At 47.0% G+C, this 23,569-nt stretch overlaps 8 protein-coding genes across 8 annotated transcripts; 4 read left to right on the top strand and 4 right to left on the bottom strand.

Annotated features, from left to right (window-relative positions):
* Nucleotides 1-399: 399 nt before the first annotated feature.
* On the bottom strand, nucleotides 400-1,289 carry DFL_006269 (uncharacterized protein; the record flags this gene model as incomplete). The annotated part of the gene is made up of 3 exons (XM_067635657.1): nucleotides 400-715; nucleotides 796-858; nucleotides 937-1,289. The coding sequence occupies 3 exons, from the start codon at nucleotides 1,287-1,289 to the stop codon at nucleotides 400-402; spliced, it is 732 nt and encodes a 243-aa protein (XP_067490064.1).
* Nucleotides 1,290-1,899: 610 nt separating this feature from the next.
* DFL_006268 (uncharacterized protein) lies at nucleotides 1,900-2,954 on the bottom strand (the record flags this gene model as incomplete). Its single annotated transcript, XM_067635656.1, has 5 exons — nucleotides 1,900-2,268; nucleotides 2,332-2,525; nucleotides 2,603-2,640; nucleotides 2,764-2,821; nucleotides 2,900-2,954. 5 exons carry the CDS (start codon nucleotides 2,952-2,954, stop codon nucleotides 1,900-1,902), a joined length of 714 nt encoding a protein of 237 aa, XP_067490063.1.
* A 618-nt stretch (nucleotides 2,955-3,572) lies between these two features.
* On the bottom strand, nucleotides 3,573-4,206 carry DFL_006267 (uncharacterized protein; the record flags this gene model as incomplete). The annotated part of the gene is made up of 4 exons (XM_067635655.1): nucleotides 3,573-3,766; nucleotides 3,839-3,911; nucleotides 3,987-4,060; nucleotides 4,128-4,206. The coding sequence occupies 4 exons, from the start codon at nucleotides 4,204-4,206 to the stop codon at nucleotides 3,573-3,575; spliced, it is 420 nt and encodes a 139-aa protein (XP_067490062.1).
* A 395-nt stretch (nucleotides 4,207-4,601) lies between these two features.
* On the top strand, nucleotides 4,602-7,188 carry DFL_006266 (uncharacterized protein; the record flags this gene model as incomplete). The annotated part of the gene is made up of 4 exons (XM_067635654.1): nucleotides 4,602-4,898; nucleotides 4,966-5,577; nucleotides 5,634-5,824; nucleotides 5,886-7,188. 4 exons carry the CDS (start codon nucleotides 4,602-4,604, stop codon nucleotides 7,186-7,188), a joined length of 2,403 nt encoding a protein of 800 aa, XP_067490061.1.
* Nucleotides 7,189-7,810: 622 nt separating this feature from the next.
* On the top strand, nucleotides 7,811-8,084 carry DFL_006265 (uncharacterized protein; the record flags this gene model as incomplete). The annotated part of the gene is made up of 2 exons (XM_067635653.1): nucleotides 7,811-7,937; nucleotides 7,993-8,084. 2 exons carry the CDS (start codon nucleotides 7,811-7,813, stop codon nucleotides 8,082-8,084), a joined length of 219 nt encoding a protein of 72 aa, XP_067490060.1.
* Nucleotides 8,085-8,403: 319 nt separating this feature from the next.
* DFL_006264 (uncharacterized protein) lies at nucleotides 8,404-10,411 on the top strand (the record flags this gene model as incomplete). Its single annotated transcript, XM_067635652.1, has 6 exons — nucleotides 8,404-8,524; nucleotides 8,619-8,964; nucleotides 9,084-9,645; nucleotides 9,729-9,988; nucleotides 10,084-10,206; nucleotides 10,285-10,411. The coding sequence occupies 6 exons, from the start codon at nucleotides 8,404-8,406 to the stop codon at nucleotides 10,409-10,411; spliced, it is 1,539 nt and encodes a 512-aa protein (XP_067490059.1).
* Nucleotides 10,412-16,872: 6,461 nt separating this feature from the next.
* DFL_006263 (uncharacterized protein) lies at nucleotides 16,873-19,583 on the top strand (the record flags this gene model as incomplete). Its single annotated transcript, XM_067635651.1, has 7 exons — nucleotides 16,873-17,065; nucleotides 17,129-17,262; nucleotides 17,326-17,574; nucleotides 17,635-18,222; nucleotides 18,294-18,554; nucleotides 18,619-19,295; nucleotides 19,355-19,583. The coding sequence occupies 7 exons, from the start codon at nucleotides 16,873-16,875 to the stop codon at nucleotides 19,581-19,583; spliced, it is 2,331 nt and encodes a 776-aa protein (XP_067490058.1).
* Nucleotides 19,584-21,021: 1,438 nt separating this feature from the next.
* On the bottom strand, nucleotides 21,022-23,076 carry DFL_006262 (uncharacterized protein; the record flags this gene model as incomplete). Its single annotated transcript, XM_067635650.1, has 2 exons — nucleotides 21,022-21,503; nucleotides 21,564-23,076. 2 exons carry the CDS (start codon nucleotides 23,074-23,076, stop codon nucleotides 21,022-21,024), a joined length of 1,995 nt encoding a protein of 664 aa, XP_067490057.1.
* Between the last annotated feature and the right edge of the window lie 493 nt (nucleotides 23,077-23,569).

Genomic DNA, 23,569 nt, shown 5'->3' with positions numbered 1-23,569 from the left:
TCACCCTAGATCTAGCCGTATTGCAAGACGCTGTCTCACAATGTGCCCCTTAGATCTATAAAGGAAGAGAAGAAACAAAAGAACGGAAAATATAAGGATATCGATAGATATATTTGAGATATCCAAAAAAACGTTTCTACCTACCTGTACAAGGTATTCCGTAGACGCAAGATCGAAATTGTTACCTATGCTCCTCCGATCCTTTCCGGATTCCCTCTTACATACCCTCCGATGCAAGCCTTGCTCCTAAATCCTCACAAAAACGCCTAGATTCACTCCCCTGATTTCCTGAGCCATTTCCTCCAAATAATAATAATAATAATAAACCAAAAAAGAATAGACCATTCGATTAACGCCTCCCCAACAAAGCACCCTAAAAGATCTCCGGTTTTTTTTCTTTTACTTCCTCTGCGCTTCCACAAACTCTTTAAATTCCTTATACTCTTCATACGATGCACTCGATTTTGTCCCCTTATACCTCGTCACTTGTAGATTCACTTTCTGCCACTCCGAAGACTTTCCACCCCACCCGGCTTTCCTCATCAAGGAGATCAAAGTCTCTTCTTGCGTCCAACCTTGTTCCACGGGGACATCGGGGAGATAAGTGGCGCCGTGACGACGGCCGTGGTAGGTGAATGATATTCGAAGGCCGTGGGTGCCTAGGGTCCAGTCGAATGGATGGGAGGCGGGCTCGAAGTCGGTTAGGATTGAAACCCTATGGCGATAGTCAGGGATACTTTGTAATTTTATGGGAATAGCAATGAAGATAGCGGTGGTGGTTTAGGAAGTAGTTACCCGCATTCCAATGACGACAGTTCCTTGATATCTATCGGGTTAAACCGGGTATCATCGAATGCTCTGTTACAAGATACCTCGGCGATTCAGTCCCCGAATCTTCCTAGCGATGGTGGTATCGAAAAGGGAATTAAAACATACGAAGTAAGAGCATACGAAGCCAACCCATCATCCAAATTCTGCGGCTCAAAAGTCCCAATACAACCCCGCAGTTGCTTCCCTCGAGACTTTACCAAATTCCACGTGACGAATAACGGCCGTTCCGGATGCGATACCCCATTTGTGGACGAGGAGGAGTGTCCGTTGACGGAGACGCCGTTAGTGATTACTCCGTTCGTGCCACTGCCGTTGCTGCTACCATTTGTGAGTGATGAACCACGGGATTCGAGGTCATGGTAGGCTGCTTCGACTTCTGTGAGCGTGAGGGGTGTTTTCTTGGAATACGAAGAAGCGAGGACGTCGAAGCAGTAAAGGCAGTGGGATTTTTCGGCCATGGTTTTCGTGGAGGTTTGGTAATCTGGTGAGCGGGGAGGGTAAATTAACTGGGGGGTTGTGGGGTTGCGGGGAGAGAGGTTGGGATGGGTTATGAGGAGAAGAAGGTTAAGCAACTTGGATTCGGATTAATAACCGCCATTAATAATGGGAAACCAAAGAAGTCTGCGTTTTCCGAAATAAATTAAAATTCCGCTCGCATTTGAACAATTACATAATCGGCACGTTAATGTAGAGTCGATACTTAACCACGTTTATCGCATGAGTTCATAGCATACGGCATACATACATACATACATACATACATACACTGACAGACCGTTGGAATTTCAAGCGAATGATCCCATTGTAGTCTTTAATCATGAGACTGTATAGAACTATTCCACCACCTATAGAGCACATGTTGAAGAGGAGTCGGCCCAAAAAATACAAGCCTGTACGCTAAACTCGTGCATCCGGGGGTGTAGGGGAAAAAAAAATGAAAACAAAAATGAAAACCAGGCCAATAGAGAAGAAACAACCGGCTGACAAGTCGCCCAAGGAATAGAAAAAAAGGAGTTGGGGGGGGGGAAGGATTGTAGGAAACCAGAGATCTTGGATCTGTAAAATCGTCTAGGGTTTAGGAACCTTCAGGCTCTTGCTCACCATAGCGCAGCCGTGAGCTACAAACAAAAGAACTGCAGGGTGGAATTCTAGATTTGTATCTTTTAGAATGGCTCCCAATGGCAAATTCTCTAAAATCCATTCATTCTTAACCCACCATGCCGCTACGGCCATCAAGCCCAGCGATGTCGGTGAGGGTGTTCCTTCGAAGTACTTTGACTTTCCGGATGCATCCTTCGGGAGATATTGGACGGAAACATTGAAACGAGCTAGGCGAGAGAGCCCACAGAGCACAAAGAAGGATAATAGAACAGTGTCGAGGAAACTCCGAAATCCGATGGCAAAGGCTAGCGAAGCAGGTGCGACACCGAACGAGATCTAAGTCGGGGCATGATTGTTAGATTTGACCGTTCAGCATAAGGGACTAGCATTGCAATGTACCAAATCAGCAAGAGAGTCGAGCTCTTGGCCAAGCATAGATGATTTCTTCTGCCACCGAGCGATTCTTCCGTCCATGAAGTCGAAGAAGAGACCGAAGGGCATGAAAATGAGAGCGATCCAGACGTTCGTTAGGTCGGAAGGTTCGCCGAGACAGTACCGCAGCGAGGAGAAGACCGACATGATGCCACAGAAGCCTGCAGGGACACCGTGTCAGCCAATTTTCGTCATATTTTGCGGACCATCCAATTGCCCTCGAGGAGTTCCAATATACCATTTAGTTCGGTGATAAAGTCTGCAGCATGAAGCTGTCTATAAGCTCGGGAACATAACAACGGTCAGCGACTCCACTCTCGGCGATCCAGGAACAGCAGCAAATCGTCATGAGTAACATTGCGACAGGACGAGAGACGTCAAGGAAGTCTGGGATGGTACCGGAGCATGGAAAAGTGGCGGTCATCGCTTGTTATTTCCTTCATCTTGGTGTCGGCTCCTAAGAAGTACAACTCAAAACATTAGCATCGTGTCGCCTGCCCTGGACATATGGTTTTAAAGAGATAGATATACGAACCTCCGTTGCTAGTAACAGCGGAGGATGAGGATGATGTGGGACGCTGTCGCGACATTGATAAAGATTGAGCTGGTGTTTTTTTTTTTTTTTTCCGGGCCAGGTACACAGAACAGGGGTCGGAGATTGGTGATAAAAAGGCCGTAGTCGGTGAAAATAGATAGTGTCGTGTGCCTACGGCGAATAAGAGAGGTTCTCTGAGCTCGACGAGTCGCGGAGGGGGAGGGTGAGGAGGAAGAGGGACGAGATCTGGAGAAGTAGAGGAAGCAAGAAGGCTAGTATGAGTACAGGGCAGTGGATGCGGACCAAGAAAACAGATCTGCCTCTACGTCACAGGACCATTCAAACGCTCCCAACCAATACCAGCCTCGACAGCCCCACGCTTTAAATTCAAATTCACCGCCATATATATACTTACTCAGTCTTCTTTGGCATAATATAAAACGAGTATCTGAATATGAAGTATCTACTTATATATTAGGTATTTGGGTATCTATCTATCTACAATTCAACGGAGGGCCGGATGTATGTATGCCCGCAATCATCCCACAAATCATGAATGTCGGCTGGGTATCGTGGGCAGTTTCATGTGCGGATAAGCCCCACCATCCTCGGACCAACCTCGAGATATATGTATGTACACGTACAATTTGGGAGCAATAAACCTCTGTCTGTGTCATCTGGGCATATGGGCTTCCCCACCGAGCCCATCCATACCTATACCCGGTGACTCCTTAGTTATTATTATTTTTTCTGTCCCGGCGTATCTCGCACAATGAGTACTGTACAGGCATCTGACTCGTCGCATTCCGGATCCCCAGGCATCGCCATCTTTAGCTTCCGTCGATTTCCCGGATGAAACTTTAGAGTCTGGTCAGAGTGGAGACGGTTGGTTTTTCTTCGTTTCTTGGTGGGTCCCGGGTTATCATGACTCTCGCCGACCTAAATCACCATCTTCTGCGTTCTTCCTAGCCTCGTCGAGCATTTTGCTGATCCCTTTGCTATCAAGTGCTTTCTATATTGTATACGATCTCGTTAGTCGGTGACCTACTATTCGCAAGTAGTAGCAGTAGCAAAGGTATCGACCGACCTTTAAGCAATGAGAGTACTCCAGGAACAGCTTTTTGCACGTCTCATCTTCTGTTCGTTCGCCACGAAGAAACTCTATCATGATATTGCATTAGTATGGTGAAAATAGCAGCGAAATAGAAGGTACGGGGATGGGACCTACTCTCGGTGTACCATCTTATAAAGCAAGCATCGTACTTCTCCTTCGCCGGCAAACACTCCGGCAGCAGACTTGCAGACATATTTCCTGTGACAAAATACAGTAGACGTGATGTTGAATTTAAGTGGAACGGGTGCTAGAAAGAGAGAAATTGTGCCTTGCAGGCCTGCTCTACATGGGCCGAGCCAAGAAGGTGGTCCGCTGCAGCAGCCAAACTTGGCTCAACCCAACCCCGAAATTTTTCCTCTCCATCGAAACCCATCCTTCGATTCGCGACTGATTAGTCATTTGTCGACGACAAACTCCAACCATTCGGCCTCAGACGAACCAAATATGCTCCCGGACGGCACAAGCGCATATCCTACAGGCCCTTCCGAGAATACCACCGCTTTTACCCATCACGGCGATCCTTTGAATCGACAAAGATAACTTATTTGACCGACAACCTGCGACCGACATCCTTTGTCACTGCCAAACATGGAGCCTACGGAATTCGCAACGTTCCAAAAGGATGCTTCCCTCGGCTTGGTCAAGCTCGTCAAGACGGCGAAGACTCTATCTTCAGGAGATATCGCCTTCAACAAGTCCTTAGATGCAGAGTTTTCCACCGTACTCGACAATACCAACACCAAGGTTTTAGGCTTGATCAATGATTTGGTCCGAAACGCTACCGACGGATCTGATATAAAATTTGAGAACTTCGAAGATGCGGATAGCGTGGAGACGCGATGGTCTGTTATCTCAGAAGTCGTTGACTTCCTGTTAGAGAAAGCGGTATGGAATTGCTGTGTTCGCACGAGTCGTCTGCCATGACAGGAGCTTACGATTGTTTCGGAAATAGGATATGTGCATGGACGAGTATACTGGAACCGTGAAGAGAGGGATCATGCAGACTACAGCGGCACAGAGTAACTACAAGTCGGCCCGGACGGAGAAGCGGGCGGCTGAAGGGAGAAAGGCTTTCAATAAGAGCTTGCACATGGCGAAACCTCAGCTCCAATTCAAAAAACCATTGTCACCTCTCGACTCCGGTCCTCATAAACCGCGATTGGAGAAGAAGCCACATGCGATCAAACCTCTCGAAGACAGTTTGGTCCCGACGATAGTAGACGGCAGGGAGAAGTATCCACACCCGTATCTGGAGGAAATATCTCAGTATAAATTCCCAGATCGGGTACGAAAGGAAGCAGAGCCAATCCAATACAAGCCTTTCGAGTCGACTTCGGCGATATTTGTGGATTCTTCCGAACTATTGCAAGAAATGGTACAGGAGCTACTGAAGGCGGAGGAAATAGCAGTGGATTTGGAGCACCACGATTTTAGGTCGTATATCGGTCTGGTCTGTCTGATGCAAATTAGCACGCGCAACCAGGACTGGATAATTGATACACTAAAGTTAAGGGATGAGCTTGAGGTCCTGAACGAGGTCTTTGCAAACCCTAATATCGTAAAGGTACGCAAAATTCTGGTTGGTGGTTTCGATCACCTTGGGTTCTAACATTTCGATAGGTTTTCCACGGTGCCTTTATGGATATCATCTGGCTGCAGCGAGATCTAAATGTCTACGTGGTTGGCCTTTTCGATACATATGATGCCGCGAGGAGTTTGGGATTCACCGGACACAGCCTCGCCTTCCTTCTCAAGAAATATATCAACTTCGACGCTGACAAGTCGTATCAATTGGCGGATTGGAGAGTCAGGTCAGAGTTTAACCAATCCATTTGAAAGAAATACAGCCAAAAACTAAAGAAAACCCTCAAGGCCTCTACCCCAGGAAATGCTTGACTACGCGAGATCCGACACACACTTTTTGTTATACATCTACGACAATATGAGGAATGAATTGATAGGGAAAAACAACGCCGCGGAGGAAGATAAAATCGAAACCGTGCAAAACAACTCTAAGGAAACATGCCTTAAAACCTACGACGCAGAACCCTACGACTCGGTGAACGGCAGCGGGTCTCGCGGTTGGCTATCGATTCTGAAACATAATGCGGTCAATTTCACAGATGAGCAGTTTGCCGTGTTCAAGGCCGTGCATGCGTGGCGTGATAGGGTTGCACGGGAAGAAGACGATAATCCGCATTTCGTAATGTCGAAAAATCACCTGCTGAATTTTGCGAGGCAAATGCCCGTCGATGCAGCCGCGGCGTTATCGGTTAGTAATAACCCGTTACTAAGATCCAAACTAGCGGACCTCGTTTCCACGATCAAGGAAGCCAAGGCGAACCCTGTTCCGTTCAGTTCGGTACAGCATCTCTTGGTTACCGCCGGAAAATATTGGAGCCCACAGCCTAAAGATGCAAAGAAAGAGGGAGAGGAGGGATTGAGCATCATGCCAATGCTTGGCGCGGGAGACGCGGGAGCAAAAACAGAGGAATCACAGTTTTGGGCGGGCACGTTCGGTGGCAGTCGTTGGGAGGTTAAGGATCTCGTCACCGGCGTGAACGACATTTCGCTCGCGCTACCCCTACCCGATCTTACAGCTACCGTTCTCGAAGGCCCTGACAGCTGTGAAACCCAACCGCCGATCCGCCGTGCAGATTACATCAAAGACAGGGGGGTGAAGCCAGAGACGGCGGATATCGTTGTTATCAAGAAGCTTGGCGGAGGGCGGAAACGGAAACTTGAAGATGTTGCTGAAGATGCACAGCATGATGATGATGAATCGGATGCCGATACAGACTCACCAAGTTCCCAAGTTGGTGCCAGTGCAGGGGTTATATCTGGAGATGTTGACAAGGAAGATGAGCTAGAAACAGTTCAGCTTTCAAAGTTAGACAAGCGAGCCGCTAGGAAAGCAGAAAGGAAGCGCAAGAAGGCAGAAGCGAAACGCAGATCGGCACAAGGAGATGATTTTCAGGAGGATGGTGGAGACGATGACGAAAAGAAAGGGGAGTTCCAGGCATTTGATTACGCATCGGCACCATCGATAATTAATGCTAAGAAGGAAAGCGAAAGTAAAGCGTTTGACGGGAGCAAGAAATACGATGGGGGTCCAAAGGGGATGAGAGCCCGAAGGCGAGAAAAGGAAGGCAAAAGCTCAACAATGAGAGCCTAAATGTAAAATAACGAGAAAAAAAAAAAAAAAAAAAAAAAAAAACGTATTTCTTCATCGGATAGAATATATCCAGCACCTATCATTTTTTGAGCCAAAGAGCGCGCGCATATAATAGTAGCTTGGTATGCATACATACATGTTAAGAGTGACAGCTGCACCAAGCTCCACAGATTGCAGTGGCGGTCGCAGTTGCCTCGGGCAATTTAAAACGGGAAAGAAAAATCTGTCACGAAAACCCCATGGCTGCCAAAAGGGGGTTAATACAAGAAGAAAAGTGGGTCCAACGCCTGCAGAAAGAAGGAAGCTTATACTGAGCAAGCACCAGGCATGATTGGGTTGACGTCTTCTAGAGTGGACACCAAGCTTCGTCGAAGTCTTGGGAATACCTAATATGTACTGTGTAAGGAAGGACTGCGTGTAAAAGGTTGGACAAGAATCAACATTAAAACACAAACATTCGATAGTATAGGTATAGATATTGATGTTGATATTTACATCGACGTCAACTGGAATGGCCCACAATTAAATTTGAGAGTGAATATGTACAATCCGAGGCAAGAGCGGTGTGATATGCCGATCATCATTACGACGAGGCCATACTGTCATCTACATATATTGACGAATGGGAAGGGATGGTTACATTGGAATTCGAGATGCATGGCCCGCCGTCGAGGCCCTGTCATTGTATAACGGAGGACCCACCCCTGACCAGGGTCTGTTCTGGCCTGTGCAGTGCCTCACATCGACAGGTGCATATATTTCCCGACTTGACCAAGAAGTCATTACTGACAGACATATCGGTAGGCGAATTCAGGCTGACAGCGGAGAGGCGAACATCCAAACCGGATCCCGTTAGTTATAGTTATACTTACCAGATGCTATTCGAATTCTCCTGAAAGTGTTGGAGACTTGCCATTTGATACCTAAGTACCAATCCATACGTAGTGAGTGCTCCTGTCTGTTCAGCCCTGCTACCACTAGTCCGTTATATATAGTAGCCACCACCACCGGCCTCTCCTTTCGTCCACCGTTGCAGGGTACATAAAGCGGATCGGTCCCAGACTTGGCACTCTTCACTGTCTGTCCATGCCATGGATATGGAAATCCTTTATATTTCCCATAGCGTCGTAGACTTGTCGGAAGCCCGGTACAACGTTACCCTTCTTCCAGATTACTGAGCATCGTGGGGCTCGTATATAAATTATATATTAAAAGATGGGGCCCAAGTCCCCCCACATCAAGGTCGTCTTTGGCGCCGTCGTCTTGCTCTCTCTGCTCTTCTTCATTCTATCATCGTACCGAGTCTCCGGTATTATTCCCATCCATTCGTCCAACGGTACGTTCTTTACAGATCCATCTTCGAATTCCACTTCCGAGAAACTCCTAGCTAACAGCTTCTGCCATAACTTTATTTTGATCTGACTACGCAGACATTCACACAGTTACAGCTACAGTCACCGTCACAGCAACTACCAAACCAACCACAACAGCAATTGATCCCGACCAGCTCGATGTTGAACAAATCGAAGCCGACTTCCCCCTGGGCTACAAAAACCCGAACCCGTGGTTCAAATCTCCTTCTTCGCCGAGAGCATACGCAAAGGACCTGATGAACCTGTTAGCCGACGACCAATTGGCCTTATTACCTGGTTTCCGAGCTGCTGCCCAAAACTGGCCAGAAAGACTACAAAAAATCGAAAGCTTTTATGGAATCAATAGGACTGGTTCATGGCAGGATCACATTGATTCGCTCGATGACCATGGTCTTTCCCCATTGTATGTTTCGATTAATTACCCTGTCTTTTTTTTTTTTTTTTTTTTTTTTTTTTTTTGTATCTCTCGAGATGCCCAACAAGCTTGCTCGACCTCACTAACGCGTTGGACTATCTACACAGGACAAAATGGGTTCAACGGTACATCTATGACCACCAGAATCCCGAGGATTGCACAGGAAAGAAATTCTACGTTCTCAAGAACAAATGGCCTCGTCATGGACTCGGTGCCATAGTTCGTCGCGTATTCATCGAGATGTCCGCGGCAATTCAAACCAACAGAATTCTTGTTTTAGACCCAGAAGACTCCCCTGGGAACACGTTAGTCGAAGAGAGCTGTGGCGAACATGTAGGCGCGAAGGCCTCGTTGGAGTGTGTTATCGAACAATTATCATCTTGCGCGTCTTATGCGACAAAAGAAAATTCAGTGTATGAAATCGACCCTTCGGAAATTAAGGATGGGAAGGTCAGGGATACTGTCCCCTTCGTTGAATTGGCCTACAGCTCGTATTTCGACGGGACAGGCGTGTCACCTGGAGGATCGGTTCTGAGATACTGGTGGCGAGCGCAACTCTACGGCTATATTCTCCGACCAAACCGTGCCGCATTACAACGGATGACGGAGTTGAGACTGGACAAGACGCTTCATCGGGGTGTTGAAACCAACCGCGGCAATGTCGAGAAAGTAGGTTTTTATCAAATTTCCCATACATACTTTGGACGGAATGTGGAAGAAGAAAAGGGAACGATAACTAAAGTTCGCTCTAGCCCGATCAACGTGAAGTTCCGTTTCCGTTACCGCCTTCGACAATCTCAATCCACATCCGACATGGCGACAAAGCGGGAGAGGGACGCCTAATTTCAACACGAGATTATATTGTCGCAGCGGAGCGTTTTATTCTTCGGAATCCATTGAGCTACATGAAACGAGCATTTATGAGCACCGAAGACCCAGACGCAATCGCTGAGGCGAAAAGAACGCCATTCATAAATCCTGTTCGAAGTTTTGCAAACATAGATTGGACCTGGTAAGCATTCGATCTCGGTAGCTCCCTCGTTTGGGAAGCTCATCTGCATGACTCCGACAGCCTAACCAATGCGACCTGGCGTGGGAAAAAAATAGGTACTACTCGAACATCCCACGTGTAGATGGGGGTCCCCAGGCCAATCTTGCACTCGCACATAACAAAACCGACTCGCTGCTTACGCATATGATGCAATTATGGATGGCGGTTGAGTGTGATACGTAAGTGTAACCCCGGTTGTCCTCCCCTGGTACGACAGGATCCGGCCTGTGTAGCTAACCCTGGTTATTTAACACTAGGTTCGTCGGAAACCGCAACTCAAACTGGAATAAAATGATCGATGCAATTCGCTGCACTTTGATGGATAAGTGCCGTGCCCCTTACATCGACGCTGGATTCGTAGCAGATTGGGTCAATTTCCCGTAGGGGAGATTAACGCTCTACGACGTTGTGTTATTGAGTTGGATATGCGGTTACGGTACCTTCTTATTTAGATTTCCGAGGTTTGAAGCCTCTGGCCGTTTTACTTTATCATTAGACATTGGCACATACATGCTTGCGTGCATTTTTTTCATATAGACTAACATAGCGGGATGTTTTTCTTACGGCATGGGATTGACTCTTTTCGTTTTGGGTGTTATTCATTCCCACGGCTACCTTTTTTTTTTTTTTTTTTTTTTCATGCAAATTCTGACCCCCAAAAGCATTTTTTGGTATTTTTTTATTTCTTATAATCTGTCATGATGGAGGAGGCTACCTACCTACCTAAGTACCTAGATACCTATCCTGTTTAGTAGGATCATTTGGTATCGATCTAATAACGAAATAAAAACCAATGACATCATCATCATCATTATTCAGGCCTTTCGAACAAACAGTTTGGGAGGATCGAAACACCAACAGACGACAATCTCCAAACCAACATTTTGTGCTTTACCTACTTCATACGTCTTGTTACAAAGTGAGAACCAACATGTGACACCCTGCACTTGCATAGTCCCCCACGGGACCTAAATTCGTTCGGGAAAGGATCTAGAAAAGAGGTCCACCTTTGGCAGGAAGTTGGTCCACACGGCTCTGGTTACGTCAAGGGTGGGGAAATATTCGTCAGATAATAATCTATTCGAGCGCCGCGAGCGAATCCGACGGGAAAGTGCGAATATCTATGTGCATGGGTCGGACCAAAAAAGACACAAAAGGTGTATTTATATCATGCGTTGATGTTACACCAATTCTTATACCTTCCACGGCCGGCCGTGCGCCGGAAACGTGGTTATGGGTTTAAATGGTAGCCGCTGTAGGCTGGATCTCTGGGCACCCGGGTGACTTCTATGTATAGCCGCACGTGAGTACTTACACATTAGATGGGTCTTCCCTCGGGTCAGCCTCAATAAAGCGGACGGTGTCAGCCGCTCGCATGCTACATGCGCATTTGGAGTATAGTAATTAACGGGTACCTGCCGTTTGTTTTTCTAGGCACCCAGACACTCGTGGGGACTTGGATATCAGGCATTCATCCCACCGACCGAATTTCTGGGAATTTCCTGTTGGAAATAAATACTAACCAACTTGCAACGTAGTGAACACGCAACACTGTTGATCCTGCAATATAACCCCGAGGATGAGATTTTGGAGTTGGTCTTCAAAGGTTTATTATTACGAAGCGGATTGCGCGGCAAGCAAGCAGCCCAGTTCAAGACTGAACCAAACATGCGAACTGAGCTGTGAATAGGTGTTTCGAAAAAACGACTGGCCTATAGTTATATTTCTTACGTCTCTTTATTCGGCTGCTTGGTTTGTTTTGTATAGTACCTTTCTATTGGGATCGAGGTCACACAAATAAGGATACTTATCGCGGCGTGGCGGGGTATATTTATGCTTTCCGGTGGGGATCGTATTGGCAACATAAGGTGTAGGTGCTTGAGACATTATGTAGTAGCTTTGAGCATATCGGCTTTTACACAGTTGCACGAATATAAAAGCAGGTAAGGAAAGTTTAAAGGATGACCGGTGGCGGTGGCTGATTAACGTAGCACTTGAGCAACCGAGAGCATCAAAGGGAAGGAGTTCGGACCTATCTGCTTATCTAAGTAGGTGATAAGAAGCAATTCATATTGACTTCGTTACGGACTAATACCGTTGTTTTATAGTAGGAGTCTGGTGTTGCTAATAAAAGCTTGAAGCTCTATTTAAAGATCGCATGTGTAGCGAGCTAAATATGAAACTCATGGCCATCTGCCAGTTCATATATTCGTGAGTTCACCATCTCCTTCCCGTAAGACAAAAAAAAGCTGGTTGGTTAGATGGACTTTCCTTCGGATAGTGGCGTTCGAGGGTAGTTACTTAATTAAGATCTGGAAAAGCAAGCCGTCAGGATGAAGTATGCATATAGCAAAACATATCGGCAAGATCGCATCAGGAGGATATCTCCCTCGAATGGATTGTGAATGGCGGGACAAAATTGCAAAAAGCCACGGCCTCTCCTGCAGCTACAACATGAAATAACCGCTAATAAATCCCATATGCTTAAAGTCCGAGAGCGAGCTCTCGTGGACGTTTCTTATTTAGCATCAATGTCGGGTAACCGAATGGTTAGATTTTTATATTATCGAGATCTAAGACTTTATTTTTAAGCTTTCAACAGATAGTCAAGGTGCTTTGGGGGCCTGTAACTATCACTAATTGAGAGCTCAACTGGGCAATGACAGATTCCAGTTTGTCGGCAAAATAAGATCAATTGTACCCCCAAGCCGATCTACAAAAGGAAACCTAGATCTCTTGTCCCCGTTTCCTGCCTTGGAATTAGAGCTAATGGGTGCCTTTTCGCCCACGGTGGCGTTTTTGGTGCTACCTATCTGGTCAATTGGCCGTCTTTCGTCGGACGTTCGAGATTTTGGAGGAGGAGATTGGGCCCGAGTAGGAGGCTTCTGACGTAGTAAAGCACTGGAGCTGAGGGGTATTTTCCCGCGGGATATGTAGACTTTATCAGCTGGTTACCTAGGATACTTTGGGATAGAAGGATAGAAAGAAGACGCCGGGAATAAATATCCAAGAAGATGCATTGTTGCCTTACATGCTTGGTTGTGTAATTTTTTTATTTTGAGGTTAGAATTGACGGGCTTGATGGGTCACTTTTCGGAGTCATGCATCTGCCCTAAACTAATCGGGCAACCGATCATCTCATCCTCGGACCCCTCAATCTAGGTAATGAGTTACACAATCTGAAATCCAATTGTCTCATCATAAATTGCACCGAGTTGTATTTTGAGCTGAAGGTCACATGATAGCTCCGCACCATCCTGCACAACATCATTTCAGGTCGCTTTTCCTCGTACAGGGATAGCTCTGCTTTTTTGCTACCCCCGTGACCCTTCCGATACGATGATTTTTTCTCAGCTCCAGGACAATTGTTCGTTTTGAGCTCGTTCGTTCGTTAAGAGGGGGCTGCTCATCTCAAATGCAGCCAGGAACAAGGTAGCCCCAGTCTGCTTGGGATGTTGGCTGCAGGTGTTCAAAAAGTACCCAGTACCTCGTGGGAAAAGATTAATTCCGCGACGATACCTGTATAGGTACCTTTTCCTTCTCTCGATGGAGGGATTTAAAAGTTTCCAAGAACTCAAGGTACCCACCCGAACCAGATGACTGGATTTTTCTCTCGTTCCTGTCTGCCCGTCGTTCCTGCTTTTTTGCACGCTATCGTTCACTCGCAAGGATCCTTTCGCCAATTGCAGACGGTTCGTTGGCCATGAGGGACAAGGGACGATGTCACTTATTTGAAGAGAGGAAAGTGGTTGGAGAATCGAACACTAGTTTGGAGCTCGCGCAGAAGAAGCAGGGTATAACCGGATTTGTGAAAATTGATGTATCGATGTTCGGAACCCGGGAAGCACTTGGCGACGACTATTACATAGAGAGAGCACCATCATCAGAAGCTGTTCGACAGTCATCGCGAAGACTTGGCCGAGTCCTTGTAGGGAGGGGAATGCCTAAAGAGTTATCCCACAGTGGGATTAGGGTTTGCATCGTGCGGTGCCATGCAAGCGTGATGTATTTTCCTGAGCTCGCATTTGGGGTCGAGTTAACTCGACTCCTGCATCCCCATTTGCATTCATGTTATATTATAACGCTATTGTTGCGCAATGCAGTGACATGTTCGAGTGTGCTAGTCAGGTAGGCTTCCAGCGCTATCTTATTAAGAGTGGTCTGATGTTTTGCTCATCTCCAACTAGTTATCTCTTTTAGTCGATAACACTGATGTTCTGAGATCTCGATCTTGAGAGATTTACGTGTTCGGAAATGCTCTCCAGAACCTGGCCGTTAGTCACAGTTAGTGTTAGCTTCTATGTACGCTTGTTGACCGGTTGTGGCATCGTTCCCTTTTTTGATTCTGCAACCCTCGCTTTGTGGCACCCGCTGTGACAATAATAGTTTCCCCCGAGAGCATTTTAAGAATTGGCATTGACAATATCGTCGTTTCGGAGCTTGGACATTGCAATGGTCCTAGCATGGATGGGATTGTTATTATTACACGTACTGTCAAAGGGCGTTGGAAGGGTAGTGATTCTGGAGCAGGATCCGTCTCGTTCCTGTCGCCAGCGATCGAATCAGAAAAACAACCCTGGGCCTGACCCTCCCCCTAGCTCAAAAGGCTACCACAACCGCCATGAGATAGATGGGATGGGAGGGATGGTACGGTACATGTACATAGTACTTTGCATTTATAAAGTCTGAGCCCGAATTAAATACATGTTTTTCAATCAGGAGACAAACAAAAGATTCCCATTTCCCATTCTGACCGTTGACGGTCTTCTGTGTGACTTCCTCGTTCTTTCCCTTTCCCGCGCCCGCTTTATCTTAGAATATTATATACCGAAGTATCCTGAGGTATATAGAAAGTAAGTGTACATATGCACTCAAGTACTCCCCCCTTCGATTCCCTTTCTCTCTTCCTTCATTGTGCAACTGTCTGTTTTTCTTCTTTCCTCTTTCTCCACCGTAGATTTCCCTTTTCCCTTCGAATTCACACGCACACCTTCCCCTTTCCTTTCTTTTTCTCTCCCTCTCCCTCTTATCACCAGCGCTGCTCCGCCCAGGCACGTACAGTAAGTAAGTATTGTACGGTATTTCCATCGTAAGTACTCTGTACATGTACCTAAGTACTTGGGTACCGACATACATACGGCAGGCACAAGCCAGGCACAGGTACACAAACCAAACCCGTTCACCAATCCGGGAACACAATTCCCGCTGCGCTGCAAGGAACACCAACAAAAAAACACCACAACCTTTCGAGCAATTGCAGTTGCAATTGTATTTGACCCTGATATTATTTTATTTTGCTTGTTATTTTATTATTTATTGTTATTGTTATTACTTCCACCTTAGCATTACACCTACGACGCGGGCTGTTATGTGTAAACTTGCTCATATATGTATAACCGCCTCGCTGGAAATTACTTGCTATATACTCGTCTCTTTCTTCTCCATCCGCAATTAGTTTGATTTCCATCTTTCGGTATACGAAATATCCTACTGACATTTTACTGGCCCCTCATAAACAGACAGACGGAGAGACGCCCTAAAGGTATGTACAGAGGGAAGTCGCACTAGCAGCGATTGAGCCTAAACTCTGACCCAGACCATGCTGTGCGTTTGAATGCAAAATGCAGATGCAAAAGTCTTGATCGAGATGTTAACTTGACTTGACGAAACTAAGCCATGGACAACCACTACTAGTTTATTTACCTACTTCTTATTTACTTACTTGAACCATAAAGCATAAGTAACCGACCAGCGTAGGATCATATTCCTGCGTCTCGATACTGGCATCGGCCTAGCGTTCCATCAGAACAGGTTCTGGCCTCTCCGCCTTCTGTCGCTCTATCAATACCGAAGTAGTTATCACTAGCAGCAGGGGGCATTGCTTGCGGGTAGAATCTCTGCACCATCCGCCCCACACAGAGAAAACAGCAGGTCCAGCCAGCAATCTCGCTTCGTTCCTGCCATCCTCCCACACGCCCTCCTCATCCTCCATAGATCCCATCATCTTCATCCTCCCACTCCTCCCACTTCTCCTTCTCCTCGCTGGCTTCTCTCCGTTTCACCTAGTTGGTTCGCCCCTCGGCTTTCTCCTCCACCAACGGGTCATTTATCTCCGGTTAGATCGTAGCCTGCAGCAAACACACGCACACACACGCACAGGAACTAGGACTCCCTTCCTAGCGACGGCACTACACTACCGTAGAGCGAGAAGCAGCGGCAGAAGAAGAAGAAGAAGCAGCGGAAGAAGCAGCAGAAGAAGAAGCGGCAAGAAAATAAAATAAATATAAATATAAATATATACTCACGCCCCTTCTCTCTCTCCCATCTTGGAATCATAACAGGCTTTTAAAAGGTCGCTTCTTCCATCCAATCTTTTTTCGGAGTATATAAAAGGAACCTGCTTCCGAATCCAAGGTCCCCATCCTTATCAACACATCCGGGGTTGCATTAACATTGTCATCCTCGAAGCCAAGCGACGGCCTGCAATTCTCTCAGGGACGACCTCAACTTGTGTCTTAGATCTTATCGGACTCCTGATACGGAATTACCTGTTCCAACCACCATCGCTCCACCCGAAGGGAGGGAGCTTCCTTTTCCTTTCGAAAGCTTATCCTCTTTGGCAGCAGGGCCAACTCCAGAAAAAACACCCGTCGTCAAACAAGGGCCTGTCGGCAGCTTGGGTTGGACGCGAGCCGACACAAAATAGATTCTGATTCACGTCATTTTTGATTCCTGTTTCGCTTCTTTCATCTTCAATTGCACAGCAGTTGTGCAACCGCCCTTTTTTTTAAAGCCCCGGGGAGGGATATATAGATATATACTACCCATCAATAATCATGGCGACAATGCTTATACCGTCGAGGACGTCGACGTCCTCGTCGTCTTCCTTTGCACCCGTCACCCGACAGAACACAATGTCTTCCACCGATGGCCCTCCGAAATCCATCCGCCAGTCGAAGCGCTATTCCATAACAACTCTTTACATGTCGATGTCTGCGGCCGAGAAGGATATTGAAATCGAGGATGAGCTTGCGAAAGGTTGGGAACAAAACGAAATTATAGCGGCTGTTTGTCATAAATGCTAACCATTGGAGTATATAGCCCAGAAAGTTTTAAGGGACCTTAAAGCCAAGATATCCTCGCAGTCGAAAAAGAACTTTGTGTTGGAGAAGGATGTCAGATATTTGGATTCTAGGATCGCTTTACTGATTCAAAATCGCATGGCATTGGAGGAGGTAAATGGACCCGTACCGAATTTTTGCTCCTGTCCATGGTGTCTAACTGCTTTTTGGTGATAGCAAAACGAAGTCGCCAATCATCTCGAAGAAGGCGGAGAACTTCAAGAAGGACAGTTCCCAAATGACCAGAAGACACAACATTATGGAAATCTCATGTTCCTCCTTCAATCCGAACCAAGGCACATCGCAGCTCTCTGCCGACTAGTATCTATGGCTGAAATCGATTCCTTGCTCCAAACTGTCATGTTCACGATCTACGGTAACCAATACGAAAGCCGAGAGGAGCATTTGCTTCTTACCATGTTTCAAGTACGTCGAAATGTCGGATTCTGGTTGCCGTTCTTTCTAACCAAATTTTTTTATCTATAGTCTGTCCTTTCAGCTCAGTTTGAGAATACCCCTGAATATAGCTCGCTATTAAGAGCTAACACCCCGGTATCCCGTATGATGACAACATATACCCGGAGAGGACCGGGTCAAAGCTATCTCAAAACAGTTCTCGCCGATCGGATCAATTCCTTAATCGAACACAAGGACCTGAACTTGGAAATCAACCCTCTAAAGGTGTACGAGCAAATGATCAAGCAGATCGAGGAGGATACGGGGTCCCTACCTACCCACCTTCCTAAAAGTGTAACCGCCGAGGAGGCCGCCCAAAACGAACAGGTTCAACAGATCATCGAACCCAGGTTAACGATGTTGATGGAAATCGCAAACTCATTCTTGACAACTATTATCAACAACCTCAACGAGACACCTTACGGTATCAGGTGGATTTGTAAACAGATTAGATCGCTTACTCGAAGGAAATACCCGGATGCTAAGGACCCGGTTATATGTACTTTGATCGGTGGTTTCTTTTTCTTGAGATTCATCAACCCAGCGATCGTCACCCCGCGCTCCTACATGCTGGTCGATGGGACCCCCGCGGACAATCCAAGGCGAACTCTGACACTCGTAAGGATACCCGGATGTAAATGTACTTTTTTTTTCTTTTTAGAGTAATATTCGACTAACTCTCGCTCTAGATTGCCAAAATGCTCCAAAACCTTGCAAACAAACCATCATATTCGAAAGAGCCTTACATGGCTAGCCTATCACCATTTATTCAACACAACAAGACAAGGATAAACAAGTTCCTGAATGACTTGTGCGAGGTTGGGGATTTCTACGAATCTCTGGAGATGGATCAGTATGTTGCATTGTCGAAGAAGGATTTGGAACTCACAATTTCCTTGAACGAAATCTATGCGACCCATGCGTTGTTGGAGAAGCATTCTGCTGCTCTGGTAGGTGACATCCAGCACCGCCTCTTGGATTCTGTAGGGCTAACCGTTGCTGCGAACCAACCAGTGCCAGGATGTTCTACACCCTCACCTCAAGATCCTTCTTAACGAGCTTGGACCAGCCCCTCATCAAGTCCCGAGGAAAGACAACCGAGCCGTCATTTTGCCTCTCTTCAGCAGATGGGAACAACCAATCGATGACCTCACAGCCGCCCTTGATATCACCGATGAGGATGTATTTTTTATGGAGGCAAAGTCTATTTTCGTGCAGCTCATGAGAACGATCCCATCCAATGCCCTCGCGGTCCGACGGCCGTTGAAATTGGATAAGATTGCAGATCTAGCGGCTACCTCGTCGAGGGATGCGGCAATGGTTAGAAAGGGCATTCGTGCTATGGAGCTTCTCAACCAGCTTGAAGAGATGGGCGTGCTCAGCAAGCAGGAAGATTATTCGTTACTTAGGGACGAAGTCGAACAAGAGTTGGTACATTTGGGTTCCTTGAAGGATAAGGTCGTTCAGGAAACCGGAAAGCTCGAAGAGGTCTATAAAACCATACGAGATCACAACGCCTACCTTGTCGGTCAGCTAGAAACCTACAAATCCTACTTGCACAACGTTCGAAGTCAAAGTGAAGGAAAGGTCCGAAAACAACAGAAGCAGCAAGTCCTAGGCCCCTACAAGTTCACACACCAGCAGCTAGAGAAGGAAGGTGTGATCCAGAAGAGCAATGTCCCCGATAATAGGTAGGATATATCCCGAGACTCTCCGTACTTTCGTGGACAACGAGCTGACTTCGTTTTAGACGGGCCAATATTTACTTCAACATCACTTCGCCAATGCCTGGAACTTTCGTTATTTCTCTCCATTACAAAGGAAGAAACCGCGGACTACTCGAACTAGACCTCAAGTTAGACGATCTACTTGAGATGCAACAGAACAACCAAGAGGATCTAGATTTGGAATATGTTCAATTCAACGTCCCCAAAGTACTCGCACTTCTCAACAAGAGATTTGCGCGGAAAAAGTGGTAGCCGATGATGATCACGATTCCTTTTGTCTTTTTTGTCCTTCCGAAAACCTTTACCTCTAGGATGTTCCCGCTTCGATGGGAAACCCTCATGATACCCATTTAGCACTTTTCGTCTAACAGTCAAACACCTTTCATAATCCCTTTTGTCTCTTTCAGCTCTTTTGTTTTCGCCACCTAACGCAAATGTTGACGACCATCTACGACATCTTCATCGATCGGGTCCGCTCTTTACTGGAGGATGATCATCCCACTGTTTGACAGCGTGCCTCTTAACGCTTCTAAACCTTGCAGCGGATAACCGCTATTGCTCACCTCGGATTATATCCATGACTCCTTTCTCCTGACCATCGGCGTCTTAACTATCTCTCGGCTGTAAACTTGGTTTATTGCTTTCGCTATGCAGTTACCTACGCTCCCACTCTGCTCTCCTCGCGTCTTTTCTAGTTCCTTTTCATTTCCCTGTTGCTATTACCATATGCACCTTTAATATCTCTTGTGGTACATTGTTTGCCTTTCCTCCTTATGCATTATCAAGCACTTGAGCAACTATTAGCCCTTCTACTTCATAGCTCGAGTCTTCGTTTTCTTTTTCTTTTCTTTTTCTTTTCTTTCTCCTTTGTGCGGCTTTTGGTTCTTGTCATTTGCTAGGATCCGGGTCTCCATTTCGTTTAGTCGGTTTTCTACTTTCCTTTTTTTTTTATCCTATATTCTTTTTTTTTTTTTTTTTTTATTACTTACAAAAAACTTTTTTTTTTTCATGAGAAGGGCAGCTAGAAAGTCCAGTACCCTGTATGCATCAGTGGGGGAGGCTTGGCTGCATCGGTGTTATTGCTGTTGGTATTTGATAATATTGTGTTCTCGCTTTGAATTGCTCCATTACATGCATTGTATAGCTATAGCTTTGGAGAGATGAGGTGTGCGTGTGTCCTGTGCTTCGATAGGACCTCCGGAGGCGCGTATCTACTTACCTAGGTACCTATTATAATAAGATGATGATGAACGAATTTTTGATCGGGAAACGGCAAATACCCCAAGACCTCGCGGGTGCCAGCCCCGACATCGAGTAGATGAGGGCGGCAACGCGAAGTTTACCAAAATACCACGCATCTAACCGGAAATGTTACTCTGAAGACACAACGCTCTGTTTGGGAAACGATGCATAAGGTTTAAAGGATATATTTTCATATATATACTCCGAATAAGATAGTAGTAATAAATATAGGTCCGGGGACGTATTCTTTTGCCTCTCCAAATTCAAACCCGATGCTCCAAAAACTCCAGATCAAACAGGAATGCGTGAAACCCCGGCGGTAAAGCCTCACGATATATACAAAAGAAGCCCGCCGGCAAGATCGCTCTGCGTTTTGGTAATAATTTTTGGTTGTCCCCGTAAATAACATCACCCATCCCGAAAACATTCATTTTGAAAACGGACAACTCTATGCACCCTTACCGTAAGCACCAGCTTTGTATGCCAGATCCAGAATCATGGCCAAGGTGTTAGCTTCCTCGGAGCTGAACTGAGAATTTTGATTGGTTGTCAAGCAGCAGATGTTGTTCTCCTGTAGCTGCCATTGATCCAGCCCTCCGATGGTGTCCAGATCCGGTTTGGGGTTTTCTCGGAGATAGAATTGAAAGTTGTTCGCTTTCCGCTGCTTCTTCCTCTCCTCGAACTTATTGTTCAATATCCAGCCGTTGAACCAGAGGGGCTTGCCATCACGATCGAGATGGAGGAGTTGCGGGGCGCAGATTGTGAACTTTTCGGGTAGTGGTGTTTCCCCTTCCGCCGGAGGGTTAGTACTTTCAGTCGGTCTGGGAGGCTGCTCCTTCAGTTCTCCCATGATACCGGCGTCGCCCGAGTGGAAGACGTATTCGGTGTCGCCCACAAGCTCCCATCCTATCCAGAAGGTTTCCTTGTCACCTATTTTCTTGATCAGTATCCAGTAAAAAGCGACGGACGGGGCATTCGATAATAACATACCATAAACCAGATCGTAGACACCGACGATACCCCTGGACTCGTTACCGTCACGGTCAGGTCCGTTCATCCTGGTAACCATCATCATGGCGACAAAGTGCTTCCATTTGTCGACAACGACGACGCCGGATTCCTGTTGATGTCCGCTCTCGCCGGTCCAGAGGCGGGTCTGGCGAACGTTCTTAGAAATCGGCTTTGGAATGATTTGTTGCAACCACCTCTTCTTATTCTCGGGCATGATGATCCTGTCCTTGAAGAATAGAGCTCCGTACTTTTTATACTCCTCGTCCTCGAAGAGGATTTCTGGGTTCTTGAAGAACAAGGAATCCGCGTCGATGAACATGACTTCGCGGAAGCTGGAAAGTAGCATGGCAAACGGCTTTGCTGCCCACCCGGCAAGCCTCCAGCCATCGTCGCTAACCATGGCGGAGATATCTCGGGTGACGACACCTTCGAATTGTTCAAGTTCGGCCCGGTAGTCCTCGCTGAGGTCGCTGTCACCGAGATACATGATTTCGATTGGTAGATTGCACCCGAGCTTTCTGAAGGATGGAATGGAGGTGAGAAGGAATGGAGCCTGGGCGTCACCCGCGGAGAGAACGATGCCGCGGCCACCTTTATACATCTGGGCATGCAGACTCATATGGTCGGCGAAGTATGGGGAGAAATAGGGGAAGAGAAGAGTGGCCAATCGCTGCAAAAAGCCACGATAGGCCTCATACTGGTGGATGGTTTGCGCGATGTTTTCGATCGACTTGTCCCTGCGAAGTTCCTGGACGATGTCGTCCCGAACGTATGCTTCGTCGTCTCCGATGACCACATGAAGTCTCTCCCATGCCTCGAAGAAAGTCTTAAATGCTCTCGCACGAAGACCGGTTTCCCGAAGCTTTTCCTTTCCGGTACCGTCGATTGGGCGTAAAAGTTCTCGGACGTGCATTTCGTCGGGAAGCAGTTCGAAGATACGATCGAGTGCTCTTTTGAACTCAGCGTTTCGGGGTTTTGAAAGGGGCTTCCTAGATTTCTGGGAAGCCACGTCTTCATCCTTTGGCTTGTTCCCATATTGGGCTTTCCCCGCAGGCTTATTGTCATCAGCAACATCAACCTTTGGCTTTTCGTAGGTTGTCGTTTGCTTCGGCTTCTGAATCACGATGGCCTCTTCTTCAACTTCGGCACGGGGGGCTTCAGCCGGGCCGGCCTCAACTTGGCCGGCCGGCTTGGGGCCAACGGACCCCGATTCGACTGTTACGGCCGGGACGATCGTATCTGCTGTCGTTATCGCATTGGGGCCAGGTTTTCCTAGGAAGGCCTTCGCGCGTTCGGTGTGACGAGACGCCGTTTTCGGGTCCGTTGTGGAGATGTAGATAACATAAGTCAACGCTAGAGCTAGAGCGCCAGCGATCAGCTTGAAGACGAAATTTTTCCTCTTTTCCATATATTGCTGGGAATGGTATCTCCCCTCTTTGGGAGGGGGAGGACTCGAGAAGAGCGACAGCGGCTTGGCCATCTTGCCCTTCATTTTCGCCGTTTGCATCGGGTTCGCTGCGAGGAAACAATCGTAACCCGCAGAAGTACTTCAGGCGTCCGAACGGATTACGGCCACGCAGAGCACGTAGGAAAGAGTGGTGGGATTGGAGGAAGCGAGGAAATTTGAACCCGACCCCCCTCAGGAAAGGAGGCGGCGGCACTGACTATATACAACATTGTGCCGTCCGAGCTGAGCTGGCTGCTTGGAACATGACACTGTGGTTGCATACCGGCTTGCCTGGATGGCAAACCGAGACGAATGGGATTATCAACGATACCGAAACCAGCAGGGATAAGGGGATGCTCCCCTGTATTCGAGCCCTCCTGCCGGCCGTCTAGCGTGTTGCAGGATGCTGGCCAGTTCGGAGTAGCGGTCTTTGCTGCCGGATTTTAACAGACTTGGCGCTTGAGTGGACCTTCCGACATGGGAGGTTTGTGCGGGATGGTACATGCACAGCTTGACAGCTTAGATCAATGATATACGT

This window comes from Arthrobotrys flagrans (genome assembly GCF_004000055.1).
Source record: "Arthrobotrys flagrans strain CBS H-5679 chromosome Unknown unitig_9, whole genome shotgun sequence".
Lineage (NCBI taxonomy): Eukaryota > Fungi > Ascomycota > Orbiliomycetes > Orbiliales > Orbiliaceae > Arthrobotrys > Arthrobotrys flagrans.
The sequence above is the reverse complement of the archived record's forward strand: the minus strand, read 5'-3'. Positions and strand labels throughout refer to the sequence as shown.